The sequence below is a fragment of the Rissa tridactyla genome, chromosome 8, assembly GCF_028500815.1.
Source record: "Rissa tridactyla isolate bRisTri1 chromosome 8, bRisTri1.patW.cur.20221130, whole genome shotgun sequence".
Classification (NCBI taxonomy): Eukaryota; Metazoa; Chordata; class Aves; order Charadriiformes; family Laridae; genus Rissa; species Rissa tridactyla.
This window is the reverse complement of record NC_071473.1, coordinates 47,225,250-47,252,872: the sequence shown is the minus strand read 5'-3', so window position 1 is coordinate 47,252,872 and position 27,623 is coordinate 47,225,250. Positions and strand designations below refer to the sequence as shown.

The following is a 27,623-nucleotide window of genomic DNA, read 5'->3' as shown; positions in this document are numbered from 1 at the left end:
CGTGCATGTTTTGCTTTTTGCTGGGTTCTTCTTTCGTACCTGTCTTTTGTAGGCTGGCACAACAACAGACGGAGAGTCCTAAGAACTGCTCTAAATGCACGTTCGTGTTTCTCCCACCCCTCCCCCTGGTCTCCTCTCACTCTGTCCTACCCCGTCCCAAATTCCATTAATATTTACAGAACGAGAGCCAGTACTCCAGCATTAGCCTCAAATTCAGAATGAGATTTTTCTGTCTCTATCTGCCGCTAATGTAGAAGACAACAGAGGTTAGATATGCACTTTTTTTTTAAAAAAAAAAAAAAAGAAGAAGAAAAACAAAAAGCTTTTTCATAACCAACACACTAGATGAATTGTGTTAGGTACAAATAGGCCTACAAAGACCAGAGCATATGTAAGAAAATATTATATGTACTGCTGTTGTAAGGCAGAGGAACATAAAATTATTTGTTCATTGACTAAATTAAAAATTCCTCAGTTTTAACTTATGAACTCATTTTCACTGTTGTTTCTTCAAATTTTGTGTGGGGAGAAAAAAGTTCCTTTCTTCAACTTACCAATTCATTTACAGGATAAGCAGTAAAATCAATAAGTCAAATGAAAAGGTTTGCCAAATGTGAAAGAACTGTGTTGATAGTTACACACCAATGATGTATAAACTAAGTATTTGTAAGGAGCATTACATAAATAAACTTTTACCTTCAGTCCACCAGTGAAGTTTTGCAAACATAGATTTCATAGGCAAACTGAGAAATCAGGAGGGAAGTAGAGTGAATGAAGAATTTGGCTAATTTGCATTGTTTATTTGACCCCAAACTATGTCGTTTCGTTTCTGTTGTAAGATGTATTCTGTGTAAGATGTATTCATAACCTTTATAAACTGACTTAATAATAAAAAGCCAAAATCAGAAGATAAATATTTCTGTTCTTCCAAATTGTTTTTGTTTTAATGTTGTTTTATTCATCAGAAAGTATTTGCTGACTTCCACTGTAGTCTGCAGATGGTCTTACTCCTCTGTGACCCCTTTCTGTGAGTGTTTCTAGACTTGCTTTTCCCCGGCCCTGGGAAGGATGGCTGGTGTCCGTTTCCAGTTTGCCTGGGGTTCTGGCTACTGCTGACCTCTGCTAGTTGCCAGCAGACAGTTTTTTTTTTAAACTATGTGAAGCAATTGGATTGTGTCCATCTTGTTGTGAGACCAAGGGTTATTTCAGAGCACAGAAACTGATCTGCATTCTTTACATGTAGAAGGAGTTCATCTGCACGTTCTGTGGAAGATGATTTGGCAAAGCAGCCTAGAGAAGCTGACTCTGCAGTGTGCGTGTGCTGCTCTTCCTCTAAGGAATTGTGAGAACGTATTTTAGCAAAGGATTCCTCAATCTATCAGATACCCCAAAATACATAGTCACAGAAAAAGTTGGTTTGTTTTGGGTTGGTTTTTTTTTTTTTCATTCAATATGGATTTATTTATTCTTAAATTTCTGTCCTTTAGTCTGTAAATTTGTATTTTTTTGTTGTTGTTTAAAGAAGGGCTCTCTTATTTTCTTCTCTGCTCTCTGGCAATAGAATTGGGTTATCTCACTTTTCTGATGAACCTACGTTTTCCAGATAAATGACAACGTAGGGGTTTATTTTTCAAAACCGAAACAGTTGGATTGCCTTTTTGTTTTACTGGGATAAGCATCCATGATGCTCTGGGGAATGGAGAATGATCTAAAATAAGCCTAGCTGTTTTTTGTTGTTTATCTGTTTCTTTTTGCATCTGTCTTAGTATTTATTGCTACCATCTGCATTTCATTTCAGGTTGTCTAATGTCTTATTCTGCATGTTCTGTGCCTATTCTCTTTACATAGCCTTGGGCTGTAATATCACCATTTGCCTACTAGAGATCCATTTCTATCTGTAACAAAATGAATTGCATTCATCTGTGTAATTCATTTCTAATGAATGCCTTGCTCCTCATTAAACAGTGATTTACCTTTGTTTCCCTTTTCTACACTGTCAACACTAACCATTTTGGGGTCCTGTGGAGAGATGCTAATTTGAGAAAGCAAAAGTCAATGCAACTAAGCGCTCACAAATGCCATCCTCATTGGCACTTTCAAAAATATTCATGGGACACTTTGTGAAATACAGTTTCCAGGTGGATAAGAAGACTCAAAATCTTTTCTTATTCATAAGCTTTCAATGTACAAAGACGACAACCACTTCAGAGTTTAAATGCATTTCTCCTTGTCAATGTCTTGAACAGGTAGCCAAGCTTGTGAGTCTTTTAAGACCCAGGCACCTTTAGGGTGACTCTACTCTTGATTCGCTGGCCCCTCTGCACCTTTTCAGGAATATTAAAATATTTCAAACTTTTTTTTAGAATAATGTTTTGAAATACTTGATTTTTAGATATGTTAGAATGTTTCGGTCTTGAAAATATTTTACATCAACTTTTTTATGAGGTTCAAGGTTTAATATAAACATTTATTGGCTTTGTGTGTCTGAAGGAAAAGGATTAGTACCATTAACGAATGAAACAGGGGTCATACGGTAACTTTGTTACAGGTTTGGTCTATACACATACACAACTCTTCTATAATGCCCTTTCGTCCTATCCTGCAGTATCCCCTTTTCCAGCCCTTCTGCACTTCGCAGAACAGCAGAACCTGCCACGTGTGCAAATAGATCTGTACTGGTGACAGGTGATGGTTAGAGTATAGGATGAATTACCAAGTTTATGTTAACTTTAAATCTAAGCAGAGTTTGAACTGCAACAACAGATTATGAATATGAAAATACTGTTGGCAAACAAAATTTAAAGCAATACAGATGGTTTTTAGAAAGTTGTTTTATTTACAGCAACTTTAATTCTTATTTTAGTGATAGTACAAGCTACTCATTGATGCTTTTGATCACTCACGTGAATTTAGCTTGGTATTTTACAATATTTACTCTTGTGTTTGGCCAGATTGATCCCCTGTTGAAACTCTAGAATTGTCAGTGAGCATCAATTGAGTTATACCGTGGATTAATTTGATCATAGTATTATGAGGGGATTGAAGCATGGGAGGTTTTCTTTTAACTGGTCTTGCCTAAGTCATGTAGTATTTGGAAGTAAGAACACTGATTAATATAATGAAATTTTATTTTTAATATACATTTTAGAGGACAAAACTGACCTTGAGAACAGTGTGATGCAGAAGAAAATTAAAATCCCCAAACTCTCTCTCAATCACGTAGAAGAAGCTGGGGAGGTTACAGATTATGGGGAAGAAGATGTGGAGCTTAGACACAGTAAGGTACTGAAGTCTTTCCTTTTTTTTTTTTTCCTCTTCTTTTTATCCCCCCCTTTTTTCCTTTTTTTTTCTTTTTTCTTTCTTTTTTTTCCCTCCTTTTTTTTTTTTTTTTTTTTTTGGAAGTGCTTGGGGCATATTCGGATGTCATAGCTTAAAAATTCCAGGCCTGCTTTTGATCCCCTTAAAACACTGTGTTTGGTGAAATTGGGTCAAATTGCGTGTGGGGGTGGGGTACGGGTTTTCAAAACCTGATTTATGTGCAATTGAACGTTTTCCTGTTTATACCGTCTGCACAATTTAGTAGCCATTTGAGATTTTTGGAACAGTGCTCATCCACTTTGGCCCAGAATGCTTTAAAAGTCACCAGTTACATGAATGTCGAGCAGCTGTTCTTGGTGGCACTTGTGACCTATTGCGCTTTGCTTGTTTGGAATTGGAAGGGGTGCTCTGAGAATTCCTAACTACAGCAGTGGGGGAGAAGACAAATTGACAGAACTGCATCCCTCCATTATAACTGTCAGTTGCCTTTTTAGGTCCAGATGTCAGAAACCCACTATGTAAATGTATTTATTTTTTGATATCAACAATTTCTTTTAAAAGTCTGCCAGCCTTCAGAATAAGATACTGCTCTGTGGCTTCATGTGTTTTGCAGCTGCAGGAATGATACTAGTACATTTCTTTATGGTGGGCCAACATTTTTTTTTTATTATTTTTTTTTAATAACATGCGTGGAGCGTAACATCAAATAATCTCATTTTCTGCCACATTACTCATGGATATTGTGGTATGGGAATTGATAGTGTCAGCTTCTTGTCTCTAACCTATGAGCTACACTTGCTTTCCTTGCAGTTGCTTGGAAGTTCAAATGCTTTTTCCAGACTTGGCCAATAAAACTTAGTGACTTTTACCTGTACTGTCACGTTTTAACACCATTATCCAGGCCCCAGAAAAGAGGTGTTCTTTAATTTGTAGAGTTTGCGCAGATGACTGAAGGTAAATTTCTACTGAGAGTTCAAAGGACATGAAGCCTCTGCAATGCAGTACTGATGCAGAAGGAATCAGTTGATCCAGGAAGATGAGACTGGATGGTACATTCTCTCTCCAGCTTCTGTGTTTTCAATTCCCTTTCAGTGTTTGCTGATAGTGTTAACAGAGTCACTTGCATCAGGCAGTTGGGTGAACGTGCTAGAGGAATAGTCAGAGAAGGTTTTGCCTCCCAAAGCGTGGGAAGGACAAGCCCTCTGTTCACAAAACAGCTTTGCATGGTATGCTGCTTTCATCTCGGATGTCGTTGCAGGTGACAAACATAGCACATAGTTCATGCTTTCTCTTACTTATCAGAAAATCAATTGCTGCCGGAAATCTAAATGTTAGAGGTAAACTTTAAAGGAAAAGAGATCCAGATCCAATTTTTTTTAAAAAAATAAATTATCTTTGTCTATGGAATCAAGTGACCTATATATACCCAGCTAGCAAGCGTTGCACAACTGCAGAAAGAAAGGCCTCAGAAATTTGTGTATGCATTTAGCTGAATTATGCGTGCATGATAGTTATGATGTATATCCACAAGAATCTGTTAGGCAAAACATTTTTGCAGGCAGACTGTGTCTTGCTTTTTTTGGAAAACAAGAATATTAACGGTTCCCAAGTCTGTGGAATTGTAATTTGTATTACATCTTACTGCTCTCTCTTAATTTATTTATTTTTTTATTGTGACATGCAGAGACAAGATGGGAGGAAACAAAGTGAAGGTACACACAAAAGCATTGAAGCAGTTGTTGCTCGGCTTGAAAAACAGAATGGGATGAGTCTCAGTAATACTTCCAGCCCTGAGGAGGCTTTTATGGAGACTACGGAAAGCATGAACAACATGGACGATGCTGTAGTTCCTCGGATTCTGTATGAAGAATTGCTGAGGAGTTACCAACAGCAACAAGAAGAAATGAGACACATCCAACAGGAGCTTGAGAGAACGCGGAGACAGCTTGTGCAACAGGCAAAGAAGCTAAAGGAGTATGGGGCACTCGTGTCAGAAATGAAAGAGCTCAGAGACTTGAACAGGAGACTCCAGGATGTACTGCTTCTAAGACTAGGTAGTGGTAAGTGCCGGACTTAAATGGGACTAGTTTTAATGAATTTTGCAAGTGTGATCAATTGTTAAACTGGACATTGAATGTTAAAAGGGTTTTCTGCTATGGCTGTACAATATGTGTCAAATTTGTATGCTATGTACGTCTGGGGTTTTCTTTAATGATAGTAGAGGTCTTTGTGCTGGTGTGGTTGAATCAGAGTTCCATTTTAAGCAGCTGTATTTTAAAGAGTCTCTGACCTTCCAGTATATGCTGAAAAAGATAATAAAGCGTCATCTGCAAAATATACCGATATGTTCCAGTTTAAGAAGGAAAAAAAAAAAAAGAAAAAAGAAAAGGCAGTGGAATGAATATTTGGATTAAAACTATTTTATTCTTTTCAGTTAGGGATTTTGTTTATTGTTATGTAAGTGACTGTGTTGCCTTCCGTTTTCTGCCCCCTTCTCGCTTTAGCAGCTCATTAGAATGTGATTTATTCCTGAACTTCCTAGCAGTGGCTTTAAACAGCCATGCTAGTTGCAAAATAATGGATTGTTAAAGAATAATTAAAAAAACTTTTTATATTAGTGTCCCATTTATCAACACTTGTTACAAAACACAGGTTTGTGTAATTTGGATTTAAATTTTAAATATCTTGAGTCAATTGCTCAATTGTTTTGGTTTATAACAATTATTTAACCATTATGTTGGAATAAAAGGGAAAAAAGACAAAATAAAAAGTTCATCCTTTTCATTGAAGATGGTACCCTTGGAATACCTTCAAATATTTTACTAATTTATTTGCTGTTAGAATGTGGTACTGCTGTGTTGAAGATTTGCTTGGTGACTGAAACTTGGTTAAAATTTGTGCATCCAAACTTAGCATGCTGTTTCTTATGTCTGCCTTTGTGTATCTGGAAACTTAATTTTTGCATGTAAATTGGATATTGGCTCTTCTACTTGACTTGAACGAGTGCATGCAATTTGCATGTGGGTCTGAGTTCCATCCACGTACAAACCCGAACCGGAGAGAGCATGCGCCTGTTCTGTAGCATGTGTTAAGGTGTGCCGGCAAGTTTGGAGCCAGGTTCTCGAAGTAGCATCTGACAATTTAAACTGGGTGTTTCACTGTGAATGCTCATCATTGTTATGCTGTGCATAATTAAAGTGTCATTACTTATTATAAACATTCTAGTTAACTTTTTAAATAAAACTAAATAGGCAAGGTTTCCACAGTCTGAAAAAACACGATGTGGTTGGCAGTAGATTCCACTGAGCCTTCTAAAATTTTCCTTGGATGGAAAGATGTTTCTTCATCTGCAAGTAGTTAGCTGAAATTTATGTGAATGGAGCACCAGCCAGATGTTAGTAGGCAATGGGGCTGAACGGCGTAAAATACCAATTTAGTTGGTAGACTTGACAGCAGTTTGAGTGGTGAGACCAGCAATGAAATGAAGACAGCTTCTGAATTCTGTCTCGTTTCTTTCACTTTAAGAAAGAAGGGATGCATTTTTTGCTTGAGCCGTATCAAAAAAGCTTAGAAGAAAAAGGAAAAAAAGCAAAAACCAAATCATCTTGGAAAAAATGTTTAATCTTCTCTAAATACTGGGCTTGAATTTCCATTGTATCAGTTTGGCATCTGCTTTACAACTGAAAATAAATCTTGATTACATTGAAGACAAGTTCTTTTAATTTAAACACATACCTGGACAAATATGAATTATAGGTAACTTCCAAAAAAATCCCTTGTTGTTATTACGTGTATGGAACTTTTCATGGATGACAAAGGTAGAATCTGGCTCTACGGGCTGTGTCCTTCACAGGGTGCGTGTTTCCTAAGGCTCAGTGTGTTAACCGCTGATAACTCTAGTGCCTTTCCTTATAGCCTCATTGACAGTAGAGAAACAACCAGATTCTAGAAAGATCAGTACAAAACTTAGGAATGTTTGGAAAGGCAGACATCTTCAGCAAATTACAAATTAGGGAGTCTGACGACGGTATGAAAAAGTGCTACTTTTAATCAAGAAACAGATATGTAAAGACTTCTTTAGTCTTCCTTACTTTTCGAGCTTATAAATGAGGTATGTTTGGGTATGTGAATAATCTGTGAAAATTGTTCAGAAAATAGATTGCATCCTGAATTCATCTTCAGTTGTTGCAGCGATCTCTTAAACCTAGAGTTTCAAATTACATGTAATTTATGTTACGCTGCACTTCTAGCAGGCTGGACTTAACGCAAACTAATTGCATTTCTGTTTCACCTTAGAGACTTCTGATTTCTTTGCATGAGATGACAGCTGTTTTGTGCTGATGAATTGCAGCTGTGGGAAACGCGTGCCTGTTGCCATTTTAAACTTGCAGATCAAATATAGAACAGCCTCTTGAGCTAACATTCAGTCAAGTATTCAGTCTCCTAATTTCCCATCAATATGTTGATTTCAGTGAGAAGCAAGAAGTCAACGTATTCCGCTTTAGACCTAGGCCTTCGTTTCTGCTACTGAACTTGAGCCGCTCTTGTGGGAAGAGTGAGGTTCTTAATCTTTCACATGGTGACGCTGAATTGCTCTTTGTTTTAAGAGAGTCTTGGAAATGGCAAATGAAATAGTGAAAATCAGTACCGATCCATGGGGATATATTGAAGCTTCTTTATGATTTTGATATGCTGTTGCCCAACAGATCCCTTCCTGGAGGAGGCAAGCATTTGACCAGGGCTCTAGGGACCAAAGCAGTGAGGGAACACAATGACTGTCATGGAAGAGGTTACGGTGTCCCTCATCTGAGCGCCCTGAAGAATGCGTGCAGACAAAGCCCCTTTTCCCTTTCCTGCTTTGGGATGAGGAAGCCCTGCGATTGTAGGCCTTTGCGGTTTCTTTAGTGTGTTTTCAGGTGCAACAGAAAAATTTGTCCTGTTTTTATCAATAGAGAGTAAGGTGATTTAGAGAATTAAATCACTGACTCTTCCCTGTAGGGCTAACTTTAAATAGTCCGTGGATTGCAAAAGATAAAAATTTCAATAACTTTTGAAAAAGTAGTTGTCCCCAGGGTGAGATCGGTGTAGTTTGCTATGGTTGTATATGGCCAAAAGTAGTGAACTTTTATCAGGGATAATGTTTGAGTGTTGTTCAGTCCCTGATAAATTCTGTATTTTCATGTTGTATTGCTAAGAATTAGCGTTGCTCTGAAGTCAGGGAGTATATTCACCTTCATTCATTCATTCCCATTCATTCATCAACACACACAGAGCCCCTCAAGTGGTTATTTTTAATTCCAGTTTAATTTCAGTGATCTGGTTTACAGTGTCTTGGGACTGACACCGGGATAGGGAGAATGAAATGGTATTTGTGTCTTGGCATGTGTAAGGAATTGCTATTATTTAGCTTTTCTACATTTGTTTGACTTTTTGATGAAAAAAAAACCTAAGGCCAAGGTTTCAATCAAGTACGAGTACAGGGAGTACCATATATATACATATGGTACTCCCTGTGTATATATATGTATATATATAAAAATATATATATATATTTCCCCTTGTCACACTCCTTTTGTTTCCATTCAAATTGTGGTAGGCCATGTGGAAAAACAGCTTACTGCTTACAAATGTATATGGACCACTTTATCAGTTAATTTATTTTGGCTTATTTACTGATTTTTGAGTAGCATGTAGCCTAAGATGTGTCTTTGAGGAAAAGAGGCGATGAAGGGAAGCCTTCTACCACTTCATCCTGCATTTGAAGTTGCTAGCCTCTCAGATATTATGGAAACTCTACAGTCAGGAGGAGAAAGAGTTTGCAATAAAACATTTGTTTCCTTTTTGTGTTCTGAAGAATTGTCTTTATTTTTCTTATGATCTTTATTTCACAAGTGCTATCACTATTAAGCCTTTAGATAGTGGCATATATTTTTGTACGTCCCATTCATCATCTCTAAAATAAGATGCAGAGCATGAGAGCTACAGAGAGAGGAAACTTTTGGAGTGTGGTGTGTGGTAGATTGGGCACACAACTCCCATTAGCAGTAAGACAGTAGCGTGGGTTATATGTCTAATTCACGACATGTCGGGTTGAAAATGCTGTCGTTAGTAGCTGGTGAAAGTAGCTGTGAAGACTGCCTACTTACAGGCAGATTTCTGTTTGGGAAGGACAAATGAGTAGACTATAAAAGATGATGTTTTAAAGGCTTTCTATTGGGTGGCTTCTAAGCAAGCAGTAAAGTGTGAATTACAATAGAGGGTTTTCTGACCTGTTAGAGCCATGGTTATTGTGGACTTTAATCAGCTGTTTTTGTTGAGAACTCCGGAAACCAAATCCCAGCTGTGTCACTATATGACTCTAAACAAAACAGTAAAAGATTTCTAAATAGCAACTAGAAAACGTCTCTAAATAGATAAGCATTACCTTCTAGGAGAAGGTGGTTGTTCTTCGGTGTCTTCCTCAAAGTGACTTTCAAATTATAAGAAAACTCAAAATAGCGGTTTGTTGAAGAATGTGTTCTTAAATTAACAGCTAGAAGACCACTTCTTAAGTTCACACTGGCAATTACATCGCTGCGGCTGCTTTTCAGGAGTGCCCACCCTGAGATGTATGCTGGCTGTGGGTGGTTTAGTCAATCCCTGTCTTTCCTGCAATCTGGGTCAATTTAGCAGTCTCAAGTTTAGAAAGTTTAGTTTGTCTTGGTCGTACCATTGTATATCTGTGACAGCAGAGGTGCTTATTAAGATTATTATGAAATTATAATGCAAAGGGTATGTGTTTTGTGATTTCTCTGTGCCATGCCTATGACTCTTAAGACACTGTGCTGGTGGCACTGCAGTATAAGGTTATCTGAGTTGCCAAGACAACCTTTAGGTGCCGAGTGTCAAGTGGCAGTCAGCTGAGAACATTTAGCTAGCTCTGTAGGTGTAGAATAAGCTATAGGATAAATGTCAAGTGCTGACAATGGAGGAAATGCTGATATCACTGTATAATAATTGGTAAATCAAGCATCACAAAGGAGGAGGAATGAATACTTTACTTGTTCCAGGTACAGGAACTATTTAAGATACGTGACTCAAGGCATGAGCTGTGGTGCCAGCTTGACGTGCAGAGTTAGATCAATTCAGGGCTTGGTCTATGTGCACAAACACTGAGGGGGGATGCTGAACCATGACGGTGACCTGAGTATTGAATTGTCATTTGTTGAAGATGTCAAGGTTGGGATACAGAGTGCTGCAGCGCTCTCAGCTCCAACCTGGTACAATATAGTTCTTACGAATGGGTGAGTTTATCCTTATAGTTCTTGGAAGTGGCTGATTACCATGGTGTCCAGGGTCTGAGCTGGCAACCTTGCTGTGCTAACAAACCACCGTCCCTGCGTGGAACTTCAGTGACTGCTGGAGCTTCTCGTGAGCCCAGAGACAGACATCAAGAGACAAGGATAGGCCGGGGGCCGTAGCCTGTTCCTAGACTTCTGGTCTAACCGCTGCAATGAATGGAATATGAAATCCAGTTCACCAATTATTTTATTTTGTTCTTTTGTCTTTTTAGGAATGCTTTATAAATTTGATCTGGAAAAGAAAAGTTGATGACTGACAAAATAATTATCCTCCTTTGAAGCCTCAAACATATGCTTAGTAGTATTCTGTTGTTTAATCTGTGTTTAATTTTTGTTGATTGCATTAAAAATAAAAATCAGCGTGTTGGATGGATTGGACAATCAAAATTCTAATTTATGTGGGGTTTTTTTTAACCTTGGATACTCTTTCTATGCATGATACTTTAGCATCAGTAGCCTAAGCCTGTTTCCTTTATAGCGTTTCTGTAGATCCTCGCTATCTTTAATATAACTGTTATATCTAAAGAGATTTCAAATTTCTAGAAAATTCTATATGGATAACTTATGTAATTATCACAGTAAATTACACAGGTTTCTCTGCATCTATATAGTAATTCGGATTTGAAGAATTACTATTGTTGCTTTTGGATTATAGTTTCAGTGTTTTTTGAACATAATTTCTGTAGTGTGCATTGAAGCAATTTTACCCATATCTGTAATTGTCCATATGCTTTAAGAATAAAATGAAACATTTCAATTAAAATGAAACATTTTAATGTTTATAAAGCAGAGTTACTTATCCTGCTTTTATGTATTGATGTTCAGAAGTAGGATTTTGGTTTAGACTCTTTCTAACTTTAAAATGAACATGACTAATGTGTTGTTTTATGCTAACCATGGGTGATGAAGGGATTGATTTTGTGTTCTCTGGGATAGCAGACAGCTCTCTTTTCTTAACTGTCTAGGACCTGCCATTGAGCTTGAAAAAGTAAAACCAGAAACAATTGAGCCTGAACCTGAGGTACAGAAGACCTTCAGTGAGGAAGCAAATACATCAACGTACTATCCTGCCCCCGTTCCAGTAATGGACAAGTATATTCTCGAGAATGGAAAGGTATTTTAAATTAAATATAGCATGAATAATTTGTAAATGTCCATCAGGTGATTTTCTTGTGGAATTTTCATGATCTCGGGGGTTTTGCATGGTAGCAGCTTATACAAACTTTTTCAGTTTTTATAAAGGCATGCTATTATGTTGAGGAAAACTATGAAATTACACAAATACGAACAGCATAGAAAATTATCCTCAGTGATGAGTGTTGAATGCTGTGCAACACAAGGAATATAATTATTAAATATGCACGCACATGCACATTGGCATAGTCTTCAATTGGTGACATACATAAATCCACTGAATATAGACCCAAGTCAGTAACCCCCATTATAAAGTTACATTAGTCTATTTAAAAGAAATACTTTTTCCTAAAAGGTCTTTAATGGTTTTAATGTGTTGTAGTCCTATTGCAGAGAAACCTTCATGTTTTGGTTGAATTGGAGTCAAGTAGGTAATCATGAACCCTGGAATGAAAATGGCCTCCCTTGAATCTGGGAATAGTGTTGCCCCTGAATTGAGCTGATGTAGTGCTACTTTCCAGATACTTTTATAAAGTTGGTGAAATACCATCAGCTACAGTTTGCCTGAGCCTGACTGATAGTTTTTCAGACTTCAGCATGTTTTAACACATTATCCGCTCATCTACCGAGCCCTGCTTTTATAACTGTTGCCATTATCAGTAAATGAACATTGTATTTTTTTTTTATTTTTTTTTTTTTTTACAAAACGATATGTCCTTCAGAGTTGCCTGTGTAGGTCCTGTTTCTTAGGACATGTATCCATTCAGTACCATAAGCTGAGAACCTTTTAGGAGGAGATGTCCGTTTCAGCTTTGGCATACTGGAATAGCACGAACTATTACATTTTCAGATCTGTGTGACAAGATTGACTGCACAAGTGTCTGTGATTCTTGAAGCTGAATTCGACATAATTGTTGAGGACAACATGTATGTGAAAAATAGTATAATCTTGGCAGTTTGACAGATATTTGGTTCGGATAGCTTTTCTTGCCTAATGTATTTAACATATGTCATTTGCTTGTAAATTTTGTGTATATTTGTGCAATGAAAACTTTGCATATATTACTGTGAGAGTTCAGTTTACCTTCTTTTTTCCCACTTAAGGTCTGTGGGATAGGGCACACCCCTTATTTGTATGCAGCTTTTCTTGCACCTCTGTTTCATCTGCCAGCTCCTTGGCACTTCTGTTGTGGAAGTCTTCGCTGTCTGTACAGATATTAATATCTCTCTAACTTCCTTTTTGTAATTTTGGTCTTTCTTTAGGTTTACCTATTTATTGGGGCTTCAGTCAGCTCAGATGCCAGAAACGTGAACTAATAATGTATTTAGAGTGTTGGAGGGTGGTTTTTTCAGTTTTCCTTATTTATGCCTTTTTTTCATTACTTCTTTATCGACATGCACCACTAGAGTAGTTGAAATACTTTTTTAGAAATCTTGCCCTTTGTGGCATCGGATTTGATCTTAGTAGGATTCTTTCAAAGCAGATAAATCTCTCCCCTCCAGAGGGAGAACGCAGTTACTGAAAAAGAGCCTATGGCATTCATTTAAAGAAAAGAAGAACTAAAAAAAAAGAAAGAAAGAAAAAAAAGAGTTCATCTTCTGAGATGCATTTTAGATACATCGCACATGTTAGCACAGTTATGGTGGTGAGCGTTGCTTTGAATTTGCTGTTCTTTCTGTTACGTTGTGCTTGAAGGTTGATCCTGCGTTTGCTGAAATTGGGGGTAAAGTTCCCATTGATTTCATCAAGCCAAGGGTCTGGCCCATGGGGCAGCTTTTCCAGCAAGAAGAAAATAGCTTCTGAATCTGGAGTAGAGTAAGCTTCTCGTAGCTTTGGGAGTAATAGGAAACGGTACCGAGCCTGTTTCACAGAGAGGTAAACTGAGACCTGGACAGATTAAGATCCTTGCCGTAACAGTGCTAGAAATAGAAAAAGGGAGCCATAAGATTTCTGTGTCTGTGGCTGTCTGTCACGTAGTTGCTGTTACCGTAGGTGTTTCATACCAGTGATAACTTATTTTAATATATGAAGCATGTTCAAAGAAGGGATGATCTGTCTGAAACATAAATATTAAAAATATTTGCTGTAATTTGTTTTCTTTTAAATAACTTCAAGCTAATGAATAATGTAGTAGCTTAAGAGACTAAACAATCTTTAGCAAGGACAGACCCTAATTTTGGCGAAGCGGAATCAGATTCTCGATCAAATAGAGAAGTTTCTGCAACTAATGTAATACAGACATCCCAAATTTGGCATGTCACAACATTCCTAATCTTAGTTATTTTCTAAGTAACTTACACCCATTTTTGCAGATAACCTTTCCAAGATCAAAACAGAAATAACTGAATTATAACTGTAACGACTGTTTTCTGAGCCCAGACTGCTCTTTCTGATTGAAGTTGTCTTACAAAATATGTAAAGAGCACTAAAAGAGCGTGATTTTTTTTTTTTTAAAGCCATTATGAAGAGGCTCAACAACAGAGAAGGAAGGAAAAAAGGGGTGTTCATGTTGTGCTTATTACTAGTTCCATTTGTGTCCATTACAAAACCAAAATACCACACGGGCTTTTGAAAAGCTTCTTAGAATGCCTTTAATGTAGAAAATTCTGCAGGAGAGGCAGCTAGCTTCATGGTTTTATACTTTGAGGAAGTTATTTCATTTGTTTTTTATAAGGTAGCTGGTAGCCAAACCATTCATATTTTTCTATTTAAGTTTTTAAACAACTAGTTGCTTTTGAAGGATGCTGTTGTAATAAAAAATTTCTTCGGGTTATAACCCTCATTAATAATTAAGACAGGTTTCCATTTAAAGGAAAAATGGTTTTTGGTTGAATACAGGCAGGAAAATTACAGGTATATAAAATTTTACAGTAGCTTTGTCCAATTTTCGTTGCATTTAATGGGACTTATGTGATACTGCTCAGATCTGTATGGGTAGCAGGCACAGTTTATGTAATGCCACATGAAAGGAGTAAACCCATGAAAAACTAAGAGTAAACCAGTTAAGTCAGAGTCTCCTAATATAGTTTTGACATAGAATTTTGTTCACAGGATTTATTTTTTTTAATTGTGAGGAGGCAGTAAGTTTTTATGACAGTATTAGTGTTACAGAAAAAACCTCCATTTGATCAGGTTTTATGAAATCTAAATTTTGGATATAACAACCCAATTGATAGGTATTTTTGGTATTTTGCGCTTTTACAGAATGACCTTCTTCCTTTCCAGTGCAGTGAACTCTTATCAGTAATTAGAATAGCTAGCTCATGCATTACCTGGCCATGGATGATGAACAAGTATGGGTCCAAGCGAATGAAGTTCATCACCATGTGAACAAAGCTTTGCGTGTGCAGGGGCCGTTCAGGTGTCTGACCTGTCCTCCGGGGGTTAGGAGCACAGACATACAAGGTACAAAGTATTCTCCGGGGTTCTACACAGGGCCAGCGTTTGCGTCCTGGTTGCACTCATGCTGGTTACTGGTGGAGTTCTTTTCCTTGCTTGACGGCGTCCTGGTTATCAGGACTATCAGCTCAAGCATATGTAGTGCCAGCCTAAGGGTGGTACTCAGATTCTCATCCTGCATTCATCTTACGTCTGGAGCACTGGGAAGCTTGGGATAGAGATATGGGGTAGCTCTGTGGGAATCAAGCCGGTATAATCAATGCTGAGCAAGACTAATAAGCACTACTAGACTCAAGCAGCTTCCTTTTGGAGGCTCTACAATGGCTTCACACTGCATTTCCCAGTACCCACATTATCCTGCTTTACTACTTCAATGAAATATCTCTGCTCCCCATTGTCTGCATAATGGAAAGTTTATGATGTTGCAGTAATGGGTCATTGCCTTACCACGAAACAGTATTCGCCTGGATAGACTGATTGTACATGATAGGCAAACTTAATGATAGAACTGGAAGTTTATGAAACTTCCTAACTCTCTTGCCTTGTGTTGAAATTGTAGCTCTCATTCCCTTCTCCCCTTCTAGTTACTTCAAACAATCAGGCTGAATTTTACCGACAGGTACAGGATATAACTTAGGAAGTATTTCCCTCTCTACTGCTTCCGAAATATGCTTTCAGTAAAGTCTGTTTTATCCAAAGGGAAGCTTTCACACTGAAGACAATGTTTCATCTTACTCCTGAGTTAGGCTGGTGCAACTGCTTGGTTTATATGCTGTGCATACCTCTATAATACTGGATGTGTTTACTGTTGCCTTCTTCTGTCTCTGTTCCTGAATATAGTCTTTCAGGTGATAGGCTATGTGGGGGTGAAAAAGTAGAGAATAAGAAGAACTGAGACCAAAAAGGAACTATATTATGTAAGAGGTTGACTTGAACTCCCTGACCCACAAAGTTGGAGAAGTTTCAGAATTAGGCAAAATGGATTTGTTCAGCCCTAATTACTGTTATTATAGTACCTAATATTAATGTTCCTACAGCACTTGGATACTGTTGTGTGCTACATACCATAGATAAGTTGTTATTATTACTACCTTCTAGGTCCATCTTGGCAGTGGAATTTGGGTAGATGAGGAGAAATGGCACCAGCTGCAAGTAACACAAGGAGATTCAAAGTATACAAAAAATCTAGCGGTTATGATTTGGGGAACAGATGTTCTCAAGAACAGAAGTGTCACAGGAGTTGCAACCAAAAAAAAGAAAGATGCCGTTCCCAAGCCACCTCTCTCACCTCACAAATTAAGCATTGTCAGAGGTAGGTTATTTGAAAACTTTTGCTTCCTGCTTTGGAGTTTAACTATTAATCATTGAGTTGAAAGATGCTTCTTTTCAGCTCATATAAAATTAACTGATTAAAAACTGTAATTCAAATCGCTATTGCATTGTGAAGCGCATACGTACTGAGGAAAAGTAAACCACATTGCAATAGCTGTGCGCAGTGCAGGCCTTCACAGCTGAAGAGTTGTACTTCAGTGAGGTTCAAGAAGATCACCACTTTGAACCACTTGCAGGACAGGACTCTCAGCCTGGAGAACAACACGTTGTTCTGGAATTCATTTGTAACATAGTGACTTTTTAAAATGCATATATTCCTTTTAACAAGCCTGAGAGTAGCTTTACCACATTCTTCTGTCCAGAATGTAACCAGCTCTGGCATGAGGCACAGAAACCATTACAGCTGTGACTATAAAAATACGCAGACCTTCAAAGGCGAGAAAGAATAGTGTTACCCTTCTAAGTAGAGAAAATGGAAATAGTAAAAATTAATTGTTGCACTTGAATTGGAATTTGAACAGGAAGTGTAAATCGCTGACCTATCTGGCAGGAAAAATTGCAATGACACTTTCAGTAACTGCAAGCCTGAGTCCATGTATGTAGTGCTTTGAGAGAGAGAAGGCCTTCTCCTTTATTTAAAATGAATAGTGAATTTCAGTCCCTTTGTATCATCATGCTTGTGTTTTGCATTCATTTCTGTCTCTCTTGGTATTTCAGGCTTCTTTTTAAGTCAGAACTGAGTTGGTTCCTCATGGAATACATACTGAAATTGGATTTTTTAGGTTTTGTGTCCATACGAAATTGCAGTAGGGCTGAAAGAAATCTCCCTAATTGATTTAGCTTCATTATTCTGTATTTCGTGTTCTTAGTTGCTATGTGCTCTTAACTATGAACTGTTTAAGAGCTGTTGTAACCTGCCTTGCAAGTACCATGTGTTGGAAGCATGAAATGTGATTCCTGTTTGAGTGTGTGCGTGTGTTTGTGTTGTGTGGGGAAAAGTTGGAAACTGATCTTCATACTGTCATCTTTCTCAGTTTGTAAGAAATGAGTAAAAGACATGGGTTTTTTTTTTACTAATCTGTTTTAAGAATATATGTGGAAGTGCAAGCTGTTCCATCCTGATTTTCTAGTTCTGGCTGGGACCTTTTGGTGCAATCCTAAGACATGTAGTAAAGTAGTGATCTACTGGCCACGTAAGGAATCCACTCTGTGGCTGTGGCTACCCTTGTCGGCTCCTAATGGGAAGTACAATTGGTTGCCCAGACACATGCTTAACAAATGCAGTAAAGGGTTATTTTTCACTGGCCCATTGCAAAGACCTTTCTAGTTTCCCTGCTGGAGGCTGTTGCTCCTCAGCACTGCTGGCAAGGTTGCCTATATGAGAATTTCCTCTTCTGCTTCAGTCAGGGCCAGTCTGTGTTGCTTGAGCCATTTAAATGATAGCTTTCTTCTACGTCCCCTTGTTTTGCCTTCATTGAGTTTGGGAGTACGCTCCAACAGGTACATGGTGAGAGGCAGATGAGGCCCTTCCCTTTCTTTTCCGTACCTTTACACTTTCCAGCAGTTCAGCTCTCCCGTTTCCTCGTTTTTCTGTGTTTTCTGTCATACTTTTGCTTCCAGCCTCAACCCTCACTTGAATTCTACTGTTCCACGCCCTGGTTTTCCATGTTCCTCTTTCCAGTGTTTATTTCACCTTGTCTTTGACTGCCTTTTTGTTACTCTCAAGGCTGTACAGTCTCCTCTTGAACCATTTAAACTTCATGGCCAATGTTTTAGGTGGCAGCAGACAGAATTCTTGTGTCGGTGGTAACTGGGTAGCACGTAATCATGATTTTCCACGTTGTTGTGTCTTTTGCATTTGCGTCAATGTTAGCAGGTCTTGCCCCCATCATTCCAGCAGTGTTTCCTGGAAAGCTGGAAGTGATCAAATACGGAGTTACTGCGTTATGGAGAAGAAAAAAAACCCAAATTAGTAACAAGTGGACAGATGGTGATATGCGAGGAAGTTAGAGTTTACGTGACCTATGACTTGGATCAGGCATTACAGACAGAAGTAAAGCTCCTTGTTAGTCTTTGAGGTCTACTTGAATTTTTGGTCCAGTCAGAAGTACAAAGTGGGATCTGTGTGCTCCTCTAAAGCCAAAAGACAACAAAGAAGCAGAACCCCTAAATCACTCTTTGGAGCCCCCAAGCCAGCATCCTTATGTGACTACTAAACTGCTATTTCTGCAGCCCCTCACAGAAACGGAAGAGGAAAAACTGTGATGATCGTGGATCTGTCTGGGTCACACTGACTGATGAAGGAGTTCTGTCAAGTGATTCTTTGCTTGGCGTTGTGGCTAAACTAATAACATAGCCTGTATTTTACTGGAAGTTCACCTTACTAGGTGTATCTGCCGCAACCTGGGAGTATTCCTGAGATTATCGTGGGATGAGTTTATGTCCTACAAACACACTGGGTTTCTTCAGGTTCTCCGTGACATGCCTCCTCTTAGGTATCGTATTTCAAATTGTAGTTTACTGAGGATCCGCATTTCAGCTGTCAGGCTGCCTGCTGATTAATTTTATTTATTTTACCTTCAATACATCTTACAACATAAAATTCACATTGTTTTAGATGTTCTCATCATTCTGTGGACACAGACTAACTTATTTAAAATAGATTTTTGAACGACAGCATTAGCTCTTAATGTGTCTGGTATCTCTAGCTTCTTAAAAATCCCTACGTAGTACGTAATAAAAAAATTATAAGAAGTATGATGCATGAGCACTGTTATAAACCTTGTTAATGCAAAATAACCTTCTATAAAACTTCTGAGAGGTTTCAAAATGAACTAAAAAGCATGCATAGTACTTAAATTTCATAACTTTTTAATATGATGCATTAGAAATGTTATAAACCATGTTAATTAAGCGATAATCTCTATGGCTTTCTCTATATGAAGCAATAAACATCTACTGGAATAGATTACTAGGCAAAGCAGAACAGAGTTTGTTTAATCAATCTGGGAAGCCTACACAACAAAATACATCCTTCTGGTTATGAAAACAAAAAACCCCCAAACCTGCCTGTCACTAAGGACTTGGGTGTGTTGCATCACCTCTGATTTCAGTAACCTCTGCAGGATTCTGGCACCAAACTACCGGCTCTGTGGAGCAGAATTGTCTCAACTTTCATTGTCCTTATTGCTTTTGCGGTTATTACTATTGCTTGCTTTTTGTATTCCAGTGAAGTTCACAAAGCAAATTGTGCAAACATGCAAGAAGATGGCTCTCGCCCTGAGTAATCTACTAGTAAAAGCAAAATATGCCCAGGGACAGGCAGTCTGATAAAGATGCAGACATTAATGTATGTTGAACAGATTTTAAAAATAAAACAAATCAGCTAATGTCTTCTCCTACTGGTTACTGCTTCTCTTCCTAACCGTTATCATTCACTTACCGTCTTGAGGGTGTGATGGTAGGAGTGACGCACAGGGAACTGGAGGTAACAGCAGTTCCAGTGAGACCGTTCACCTGGGAAAAGATTCTAAATCTGCTGTGGAGATATGGACAAAGACAAGAGTTAGGCAGGCAAGACTGACACTAAAAGGTTGTATTTAGCCTTATTTCTGTCTAGAAAGCCTATTAATGTAGTCACAGCATAACTGGAAGTTGGTCATGCCAAAGATTCAAGCCTGGTGAAAAATCTTGTCTTCAGTGAGATAGCCAGTGAATCAACGAAAGCTTCTATTGTCTTGCAACAAATATACACAGTGCTTACTCAGTGCTGTCTCTTGAGTAGTTAGCTCAACACAGAGCTATTTTCTTTTCTAAAAATATCCTAATGGCTCTTTCCTTTTTTTTTTTTTTCTCCCCAGAATGTTTGTATGATAGAATAGCACAAGAAACTGTGGATGAAACTGAAATTGCACAGAGACTCTCCAAAGTCAACAAGTACATCTGTGAAAAAATCATGGATATCAATAAATCATGTAAAAATGAAGAAAGGAGGGAAAGTGCAAAGTACAATTTGCAATAAATTTTGGATTTTTAATAAAGTCTTAGTGTTTTACTTAAGTGTTGTTTTTTTTATTTGTGTGGCGTTATTGCTGATGGGAGAAGCTGATTTGAAGCGTTACTCTCCTATAACTGATTCATTTTTTGAGCGGTTCTGTCAAAAGCCTTTCTATGGTGTAACCTCCTTTTGAATAATGTAAGATATATTGTAAATCCACTCACAATGAAAGAGTGACTTTTCAAAGGTTTTTGCAATGAGTTGCGGTATGTTACCTGCAGTTCTGTATATAGGTTGTAAGTCTGCGAACACCAACCCATTTTGCCTACGTTTTGTTTTACTGGAGTGAGTGGATCTAGGCTGTGTTAAACATCTGCTTAGAAGGAAGAACTGTACAAAATCCACTTTGCCACTTTGCTATTGAAAAGGGTTTTATTGTATTTTACAAAGTGTTTTTTTCTTTTTTTTTGAACTGAAATTTTAATCGTTTGTTTTTATAAACCTTTGTTTTGATCTCTAACAATATATTTGGTCAAAAACACACAAAGAATGCTTCTTTTTCACTTATTGTCTTGTAGTTGGATCACCATTGCTGTCATAGTTTAAAAAAACAAACAAACAAACAACAAAGAACCCAGAGCTGTAACTTGTAAAGTCATGGTAATTTATTTAAAAAAATATATATGTCGAAAAGCAGTTCTTTTTCAGGCACCAAGGCACTTTTCAGATTTCTGGTTGCGGTACAGAGCTCGTCAGTATGTCCGTATTACTGTTCTCGAAGCACTATATTTTTAGTGTATTTGTATTTTCAATCGATTTAACAATTGCCACGCTATGGCAAGATTATGTATAATAGCAAGTTTAGTACCATTTCATCTGAGTCCATAATTTAACGATGGACGTTTTTAACACAAATTTAAATCAAAAATAAAAATAATTTTCTACACTGAAGTTAGATTTGCGATGCAAAGTTACAAGGAGTAATGTGTTATGGGTCTGAATTATACCTGATTGTCTGCAAGTGAAAGAAAATAGCCTTAAGTCTTGTTTCATGAAGTATTTTGAGAATAAGGTTTGGCCTGGGCTGATCAGTTTTGAGGATTTGGTATATTAGTGATTTTAGTTAACCTTCTGTTTATTTTACGCACGCAGATGTGATTATCAGCCTTTCAGACTCTCTGTTCCTGAGCATCAGCATTTGTTCCTTTTCTGCCCCTGGAGTTCTACTTCCTGTAGTTTTGAAAGACTTGCCATTTCTTATCGTCTTCCTGTAGCACTGTCGTACCCCAACGTCAGACCTCTCTCAGCGTCCTGCGCGCGGAGATAATTTGAAAGGCGCAAAGCAAGGATTCTTTAAAGGGCTGGGGTGGATGGAGGGAAGAGGGGAAGGGAGAGGAGGTGGACTAGAATTTGCAGCGCCTCTTTTAGAAGGGATGGAGAAAAACATCACGTTGCCTTTTCCTGTACACCGCGTGTGCTTAAATGATGTCTTAATTCCCGATACAAGTATTCGGTTTATGCTTTCTAAAGTGCAGTGTCACGATTGGCTTGTGCCCACCCAAGCATTCCCTGCTGCCGAACAGGTACGTCCCACTCGCGCTGCTCTCGTCTCTGCGTTTTCCCGGTCCTTCCCTTAAACTGGCGCCTGTGATTCCGCAGATGTGTCAGATCTCGCTGATTTCCAAAGGTTCGTCTCATAAGGGCTGGTGCCAATAGGATGGAGCCATGGAGCATTTATGGCGAGGGGTGGAAATGGAAATGTTGGTGTTTTGGTTTTTTTTTATGGTGGCTTCTGTGTATTCTGAAATTGCATTTAACAGCCTAGCTTGTCTCCTGTTAATCTCAAAGTGTTCTTAGGTAGTGTTTAATGAAGTGCATAAATGTTTATGCTTCCTAATTTGGGATGCTAAATAGCAAATTAGTGTTTATAATGTCAGTGCATGTATCCTTTTATTAATTAAAGAACAAAATAGAGATAACGTTGAAGAAACACTTAAAAAGCAAGTTCCCACTTTTCAAGCAGACTTGTGAACGTACACTTTTCTTTTTAAAGTGATACTAGGGCAATCCGCTGGTTTGGGGGAGAATGTCCATAATTTCCTCAGTCTTTATGGCTTTAGTACTAATGTGTTTTCATGGTAACAGATTCTTTAATGAGAAGATCTTGCAACACTTCTTGGAAGATAAGCCTATTTGAGACAGCATTTTATGAAACCTGGGAAAAGCACATGAGAATTTAATTAGAGTTGGGGCTCCAGCCTGGCCCCAAAAAATCAGAGATTCTAAGTCTTTCCACAAAACCAGCATCTTCTTTCTAAGACTTCTCTTTGACAGACTTGTCCCATCCAGTGGTAGTGCTGCCTATTGCTGAAGAATTTAAATGTTCTCTTTGGGGAAGGTTTCTTGGAAGTCTTCATTCATTTCTTCCTGGCATTTCCCTCAGCCCAGGCCCGGTTTTTAGCGGAGTTCAACAGGAGGATTTGGCTGGCACAAAAGGCTCCGCTTCCCTTTGAAGCGTAGCGTTCTGCAGGGTGGTAATACTGGGTCCTTTGGACTGGGCAACCGGCATTTAATGTGAGCGTCACCTGAAGGTTTCTTGAGTACGGTAAAGGAATAGGACGCGTACAAGGTAGTAGACCTCTTTATTGTATAATAACTTGGACTGAATCTTTGGATTTCTGGAAATAACTTTTTGCTAATAATAAGGCAGTTCTGCACACTGCATTTGTAAGGCAGCGTGCGGAGGCCTCTGCAGTGGATGTCGGGTGTGTGTGAATAATATCTCTACACTTGTATTTGGTCATTACTCTTGTCTTTTCCCTCCCCATGAGCCCCTCTGAAGGCTGTACGTACAAACTCTTTCCCAGTGTGTCTGTCTCGAGTAGGGCAAGAGGCTGCAGTTGTCCTGTCTTCCAGCGTTACCCAAGGAAAAACACCAAGTTTAATGGGGTGCGCTTTTCTGCCTTGAAATACTGGTGTATAATTACCTGTGAATTTCATTTCACTATGTTATACTGCATTTATGGCCAGTGCTGTTCTTGTTGGTACATTAATTCTTCCGTAATTGTGCCTACCCGTACGTGGTTTTGCCTTGTTCATGGTGCGTCTGCCGTGAATCTACCACAGGAAACTTTATGCAAAAATAGCGCCTACGAACTTTTTCCTACTCTAGCTTAGCTCCGTACCTGTACATCACGTGAAACGGGAGAGAATTCTGACGTAAAATGAAGTGGGTTTTACTACGCCCTGTCATGCCCCTCGTTCGTCTTCCTAAGGTTTGTGCTGTGCCGTTGCTCCAGACTGTAAACCTGGGTTTGTAAGGATCAGAAAAACAAATTTAAGAGGAACCCAATTTTTGTCGTGACAGATCAATGCATACTGTTTACTACTTTTTTTTTTTAACAAAGAAGGAAGAAGGTATTACTGTTACATGAATAATCTGATGCTTTGTTGCCACACGTTGCTACCGTAATTTGTGATATTCACGACCTGATCCATATTAAAATGCATCTGGCACACTTGCAAGGAAGCAAGATTAGAGGGAACAAAAAGGGCTTTATTTTCTATTAATGATTTTATAAGGGAAATGAGCTATTATATTAAAGGAAAGAATCCTACCAGAGATTTTAATACCTCAGTCAAGATGTCTAGCCACTTGACTAAAAAAAAGAAAGCTAGTATTTGTTAGAGAGAAGAACAGAAAGTGTTAGGTTCTGCTGTTACAGAACAGGTTTGGATTTAGCGATGCTTCGTAGAGATGGGAGATTTTTATTATTTTTTTTTTTTAATACAGCCAGACTAAAATACTTATTTAGGCCCGTCAAAGTTGAACTACGAGTAGAAGGAATTTAGGGTTGCATTTGGTTAGCTGTTGAGCGTGACCGGCAAAAGAAGGTGCGATCCCCCCGCGGGGGTTCCCTTCTTTGCGCCGGGCTTTTGAGGATCTGATAGATTGCTGCGATGCGGCTTTGTTGTCTTCAGCGTAGATTATTGCCCTCTGGGAAGTTTTAAGTAGCAATAAATGGAACTTTTTTGGATGTAGTGAAATTCTAAAGATAATTCATACTTCCAGAATGAAGTAAAATTTTTAAAAATAAAGCTACGGGCAGGTTATTGGTAAAATAATACTGTCTTGATGCAAAACCTCAAAGGAGTGAGAGTGTTCGGAGTTGGGAACATCCAGTGTTAGCTGTAGTCTCACTGTGTGTCAGCTGCATTCGTAGCTCTTGAGAAACCCAAATTTTGCCGGTTTCTGAAAGGGAAAGCAAGGTGGCATCACAGGGAGCTGCACTGGGGGTTATTTCAATATTCCGTCTCCATCTCTCCATCCTGGAGAACGGCCACTCTCCAGAAAGATACAAAGATGGAACTTGTGCGTCTCCAGGATGAGGCGGTAGTTTTCTCAGTATTCTGGAAAATATTTGTCATTCTGTGCGGGCCTTTAGTCTCAGATTAATGAAGTCATAACATCAATTGCTGAGACTTTATTGGTGTCATTTTTTTCATCGTAACAGTGTAGAACTGTGAAGTGATTCATACAACACAGAGGCAATAAAAATGTTATGAAGTGCAATCATTGCATGTTTCATGCTCAGTAGCTAATTTTTAATTTCACCAGCTCGGACACTTTTTCATCCCCTCAGGCTTCCTAAATAGGAAAGGAGCATCACTGGGACTTGGAAAACAGGGACAGTGATTGAAAAAGGAATTAATTTACTTGGCTGTTTATTTGCTTTGCTTTTGCAATTATTTCTGCTGTTTATGTGTGAACACTAACTTTCATTCCGTGCGTCAGGTACCCACTTGTTGAGTCCCGCAGTGGGATCGCAGTCCTGTGGCTGTGACATCATTTGTTTACCATAAAGAGGAAAATACCTCACCTATGACGTCAGACAAGTTGCATTATGTCTGGGTCAGAACAGAGGTGAAAGTGGCTCTGGGAGGAGAGGAAGAACCTGAGCCTAAAGGGTTTCTTTCTGTGCTGCCTTCTGGCTAGAAAACATCTTCCTACAAAGGAAATTATTTCCTCCACATTTAGCAGAATAGCAACTTTATGTTCCTTGTTTATTGGTAGGAAAACCTTAACGGAACTAAACTCTTTATTAGTATATATGTTTAACGCATTGGTCCTACCTACTTTCGTATTAAATTTCAGTCTTTATTGATTGGGAGTCACAGGAAATTCACTGAACACCCGAGGGAGGGGGAGGCTGGGGGTGACAGCTTTCATTGTGCTCTAACAGTTGCTAGAATTCCTGTGAAATAGAAGATAAGAAATTATGCCCCTTCTTGCTTGTGTATCCTTTATAGTTAGAAGGAGCTTTCTTGCTTTTGGAGTGGAGAAAGATGTAGGTTTCGTGGGACTGGCTGATTACCAGAAGAATTGGCTGTGAACACCCTTTGGTGTTCCCCCTCCTGACTGCGAAGGACGTACGGGGCCAGCAGTACGGGGCACGTGTCTTGGCGGTGCCGTATCAGACGGGTGCCAGCCCCTTCCGCATGAGGCTCGGATGAATGAAAAAGCTTACACAGGAGAGTTCCATATTCTTTCTTTCATACTCAAACATATCTTTAAAGTCTTCCCGAACGTTTATTTATGTAAATTTTACTGAATTGCAGTTTAGTTTTTTTAAAAAACAACGTATTTTCATGCTCTTTCCATTTGTCTTGTATTAACAGAATAGAAGCATAACGGGAGACATCTTTCTCCATGTTTAAGTTGGGGTATCAGCCCACTTACACTTGAAAATGGTCCATTTGGACATTTTGCATCTGTGAGGCAGATGCACCATGGTCTTCCCTTTCCATATGGAGTTCTCAGCAGGATTTACCAAGGTGCCTTTAAAGAATGATTCTCAAAATAAGCAGGATTGGAGGTGGATGAGGCAAAGCACCCGTCTCCCAAGTTAATGTTATGTGTTTCCATTTCTTGAAGAGTCTTAGATTACGAAAAGCTAGAACTCCCGAAAGTAGGATTTTACATTTGTTTTCTTGCCTCGTGTGTTAAAATGCTTTGACACTTGCTGGTTTCTTTGTGGTTGCAGGGGCGCTTCCGTCCTTCCAGGACCAAGGCGCACTGTGCAAGTTCTGCTTTTCACTGTATTTCCTTATAGGAATAAACAACTGAGGATGTTAAATCTGGGGCTAAGCAGGGGTGAAGGTGGTAGTGTAGCATCACTTCTCCTTTGGAGCACAATGCAAGGAACCGCTCTCCTTGTTAGGATCAAGTAGGGCAACCTAGGGGGTGTCTTTTCTTTAAGGATAGCCTAAAGGCAAGTCAGCCAACAAAGGGGTTTTTATTACCACGTTGGTAAATATGTGCAATTTCCACTTTGTGGCTTTCCTAAACTTAAAAAAGTAACAGATCCACCCAGCAGCAGCCAAATGCGTTGGAGGAGCCTATGTCTGATGGTATAGGGACCCTGGGAACAGGCGGTGGAGGGGTCACGCAGGCCTTTCCACCTTCCCACTGGGAATTAATACGTGCAAATTAGGTGAAGTCAGTAGCTAAATAACAAAATCTCAAGCAGTTTGACTTAGCATTTAATATTTCAATCAGTGAAAAGTTTTATTAATTAAAGAAGTCCAATCACTCTTACGTGCCAAGAATTTAACCTTTAACAAGTAGAATAATCAGCGTTTCCTTCTGCAGCCCAGGGACTTCTATCTAGTGCAGTTACACAGCTGTATGTTTACAGATGTAATGTACTGTTATTCCATATAAATCTGCCTATGCCATGTAAATCCACAAATGGATAATTTTCCTGATGTTAGCCAGCCCTGGCTGTTTTCCCGGTCTTCGTTTTTGTTCCTTCTGCAAGGGGGAGGCAGTCTTCTGTGCTTGCCTTAAAGGTAAGGAGATGGAAGCGTTTCACAATTCCTGCCTTGCAAGTTGTCAGCAGGGTTCTGAAGTGAAATACCTGCTTGTTATTCTTGGAGATAAGTGACACAAAGCTAGAACATTTCCTTAGGAGATGTGGTAGAGCTGCTGTCACCGTAAGGCAGACTTTGCAGTTCAGGGACTTCACAGAGCAGCATTTTCTCTCTCTCTTTTTTTTTTTTTTTTTTCCCTGCAATGTGGAAGCAGAGATTGTAGCAAAGA

The 27,623-nt window shown here is 38.7% G+C and overlaps 1 protein-coding gene across 3 annotated transcripts in view; it reads left to right on the top strand.

The window, feature by feature from the left end:
- The window catches only part of BEND5 (BEN domain containing 5), a 32,313-nt gene extending 11,749 nt beyond the window's left edge, over positions 1 to 20,564 (top strand). The window contains exons 2-6 of one of the 3 annotated variants that reach the window (XM_054211792.1): positions 3,149 to 3,282; positions 5,003 to 5,372; positions 11,624 to 11,772; positions 16,291 to 16,504; positions 20,385 to 20,564. In XM_054211792.1, coding sequence (XP_054067767.1) covers positions 3,149 to 3,282; positions 5,003 to 5,372; positions 11,624 to 11,772; positions 16,291 to 16,504; positions 20,385 to 20,545 — 1,028 coding nt within the window. In that variant the 3' untranslated portion in view covers positions 20,546 to 20,564. Of the gene's footprint in view, positions 1 to 3,148; positions 3,283 to 5,002; positions 5,379 to 11,623; positions 11,773 to 16,290; positions 16,505 to 20,384 lie in introns of all 3 variants that reach the window. The other 2 variants (XM_054211791.1, XM_054211793.1) reach the window with 2 other exon arrangements.
- The last annotated feature ends 7,059 nt before the right edge of the window (positions 20,565 to 27,623 follow it).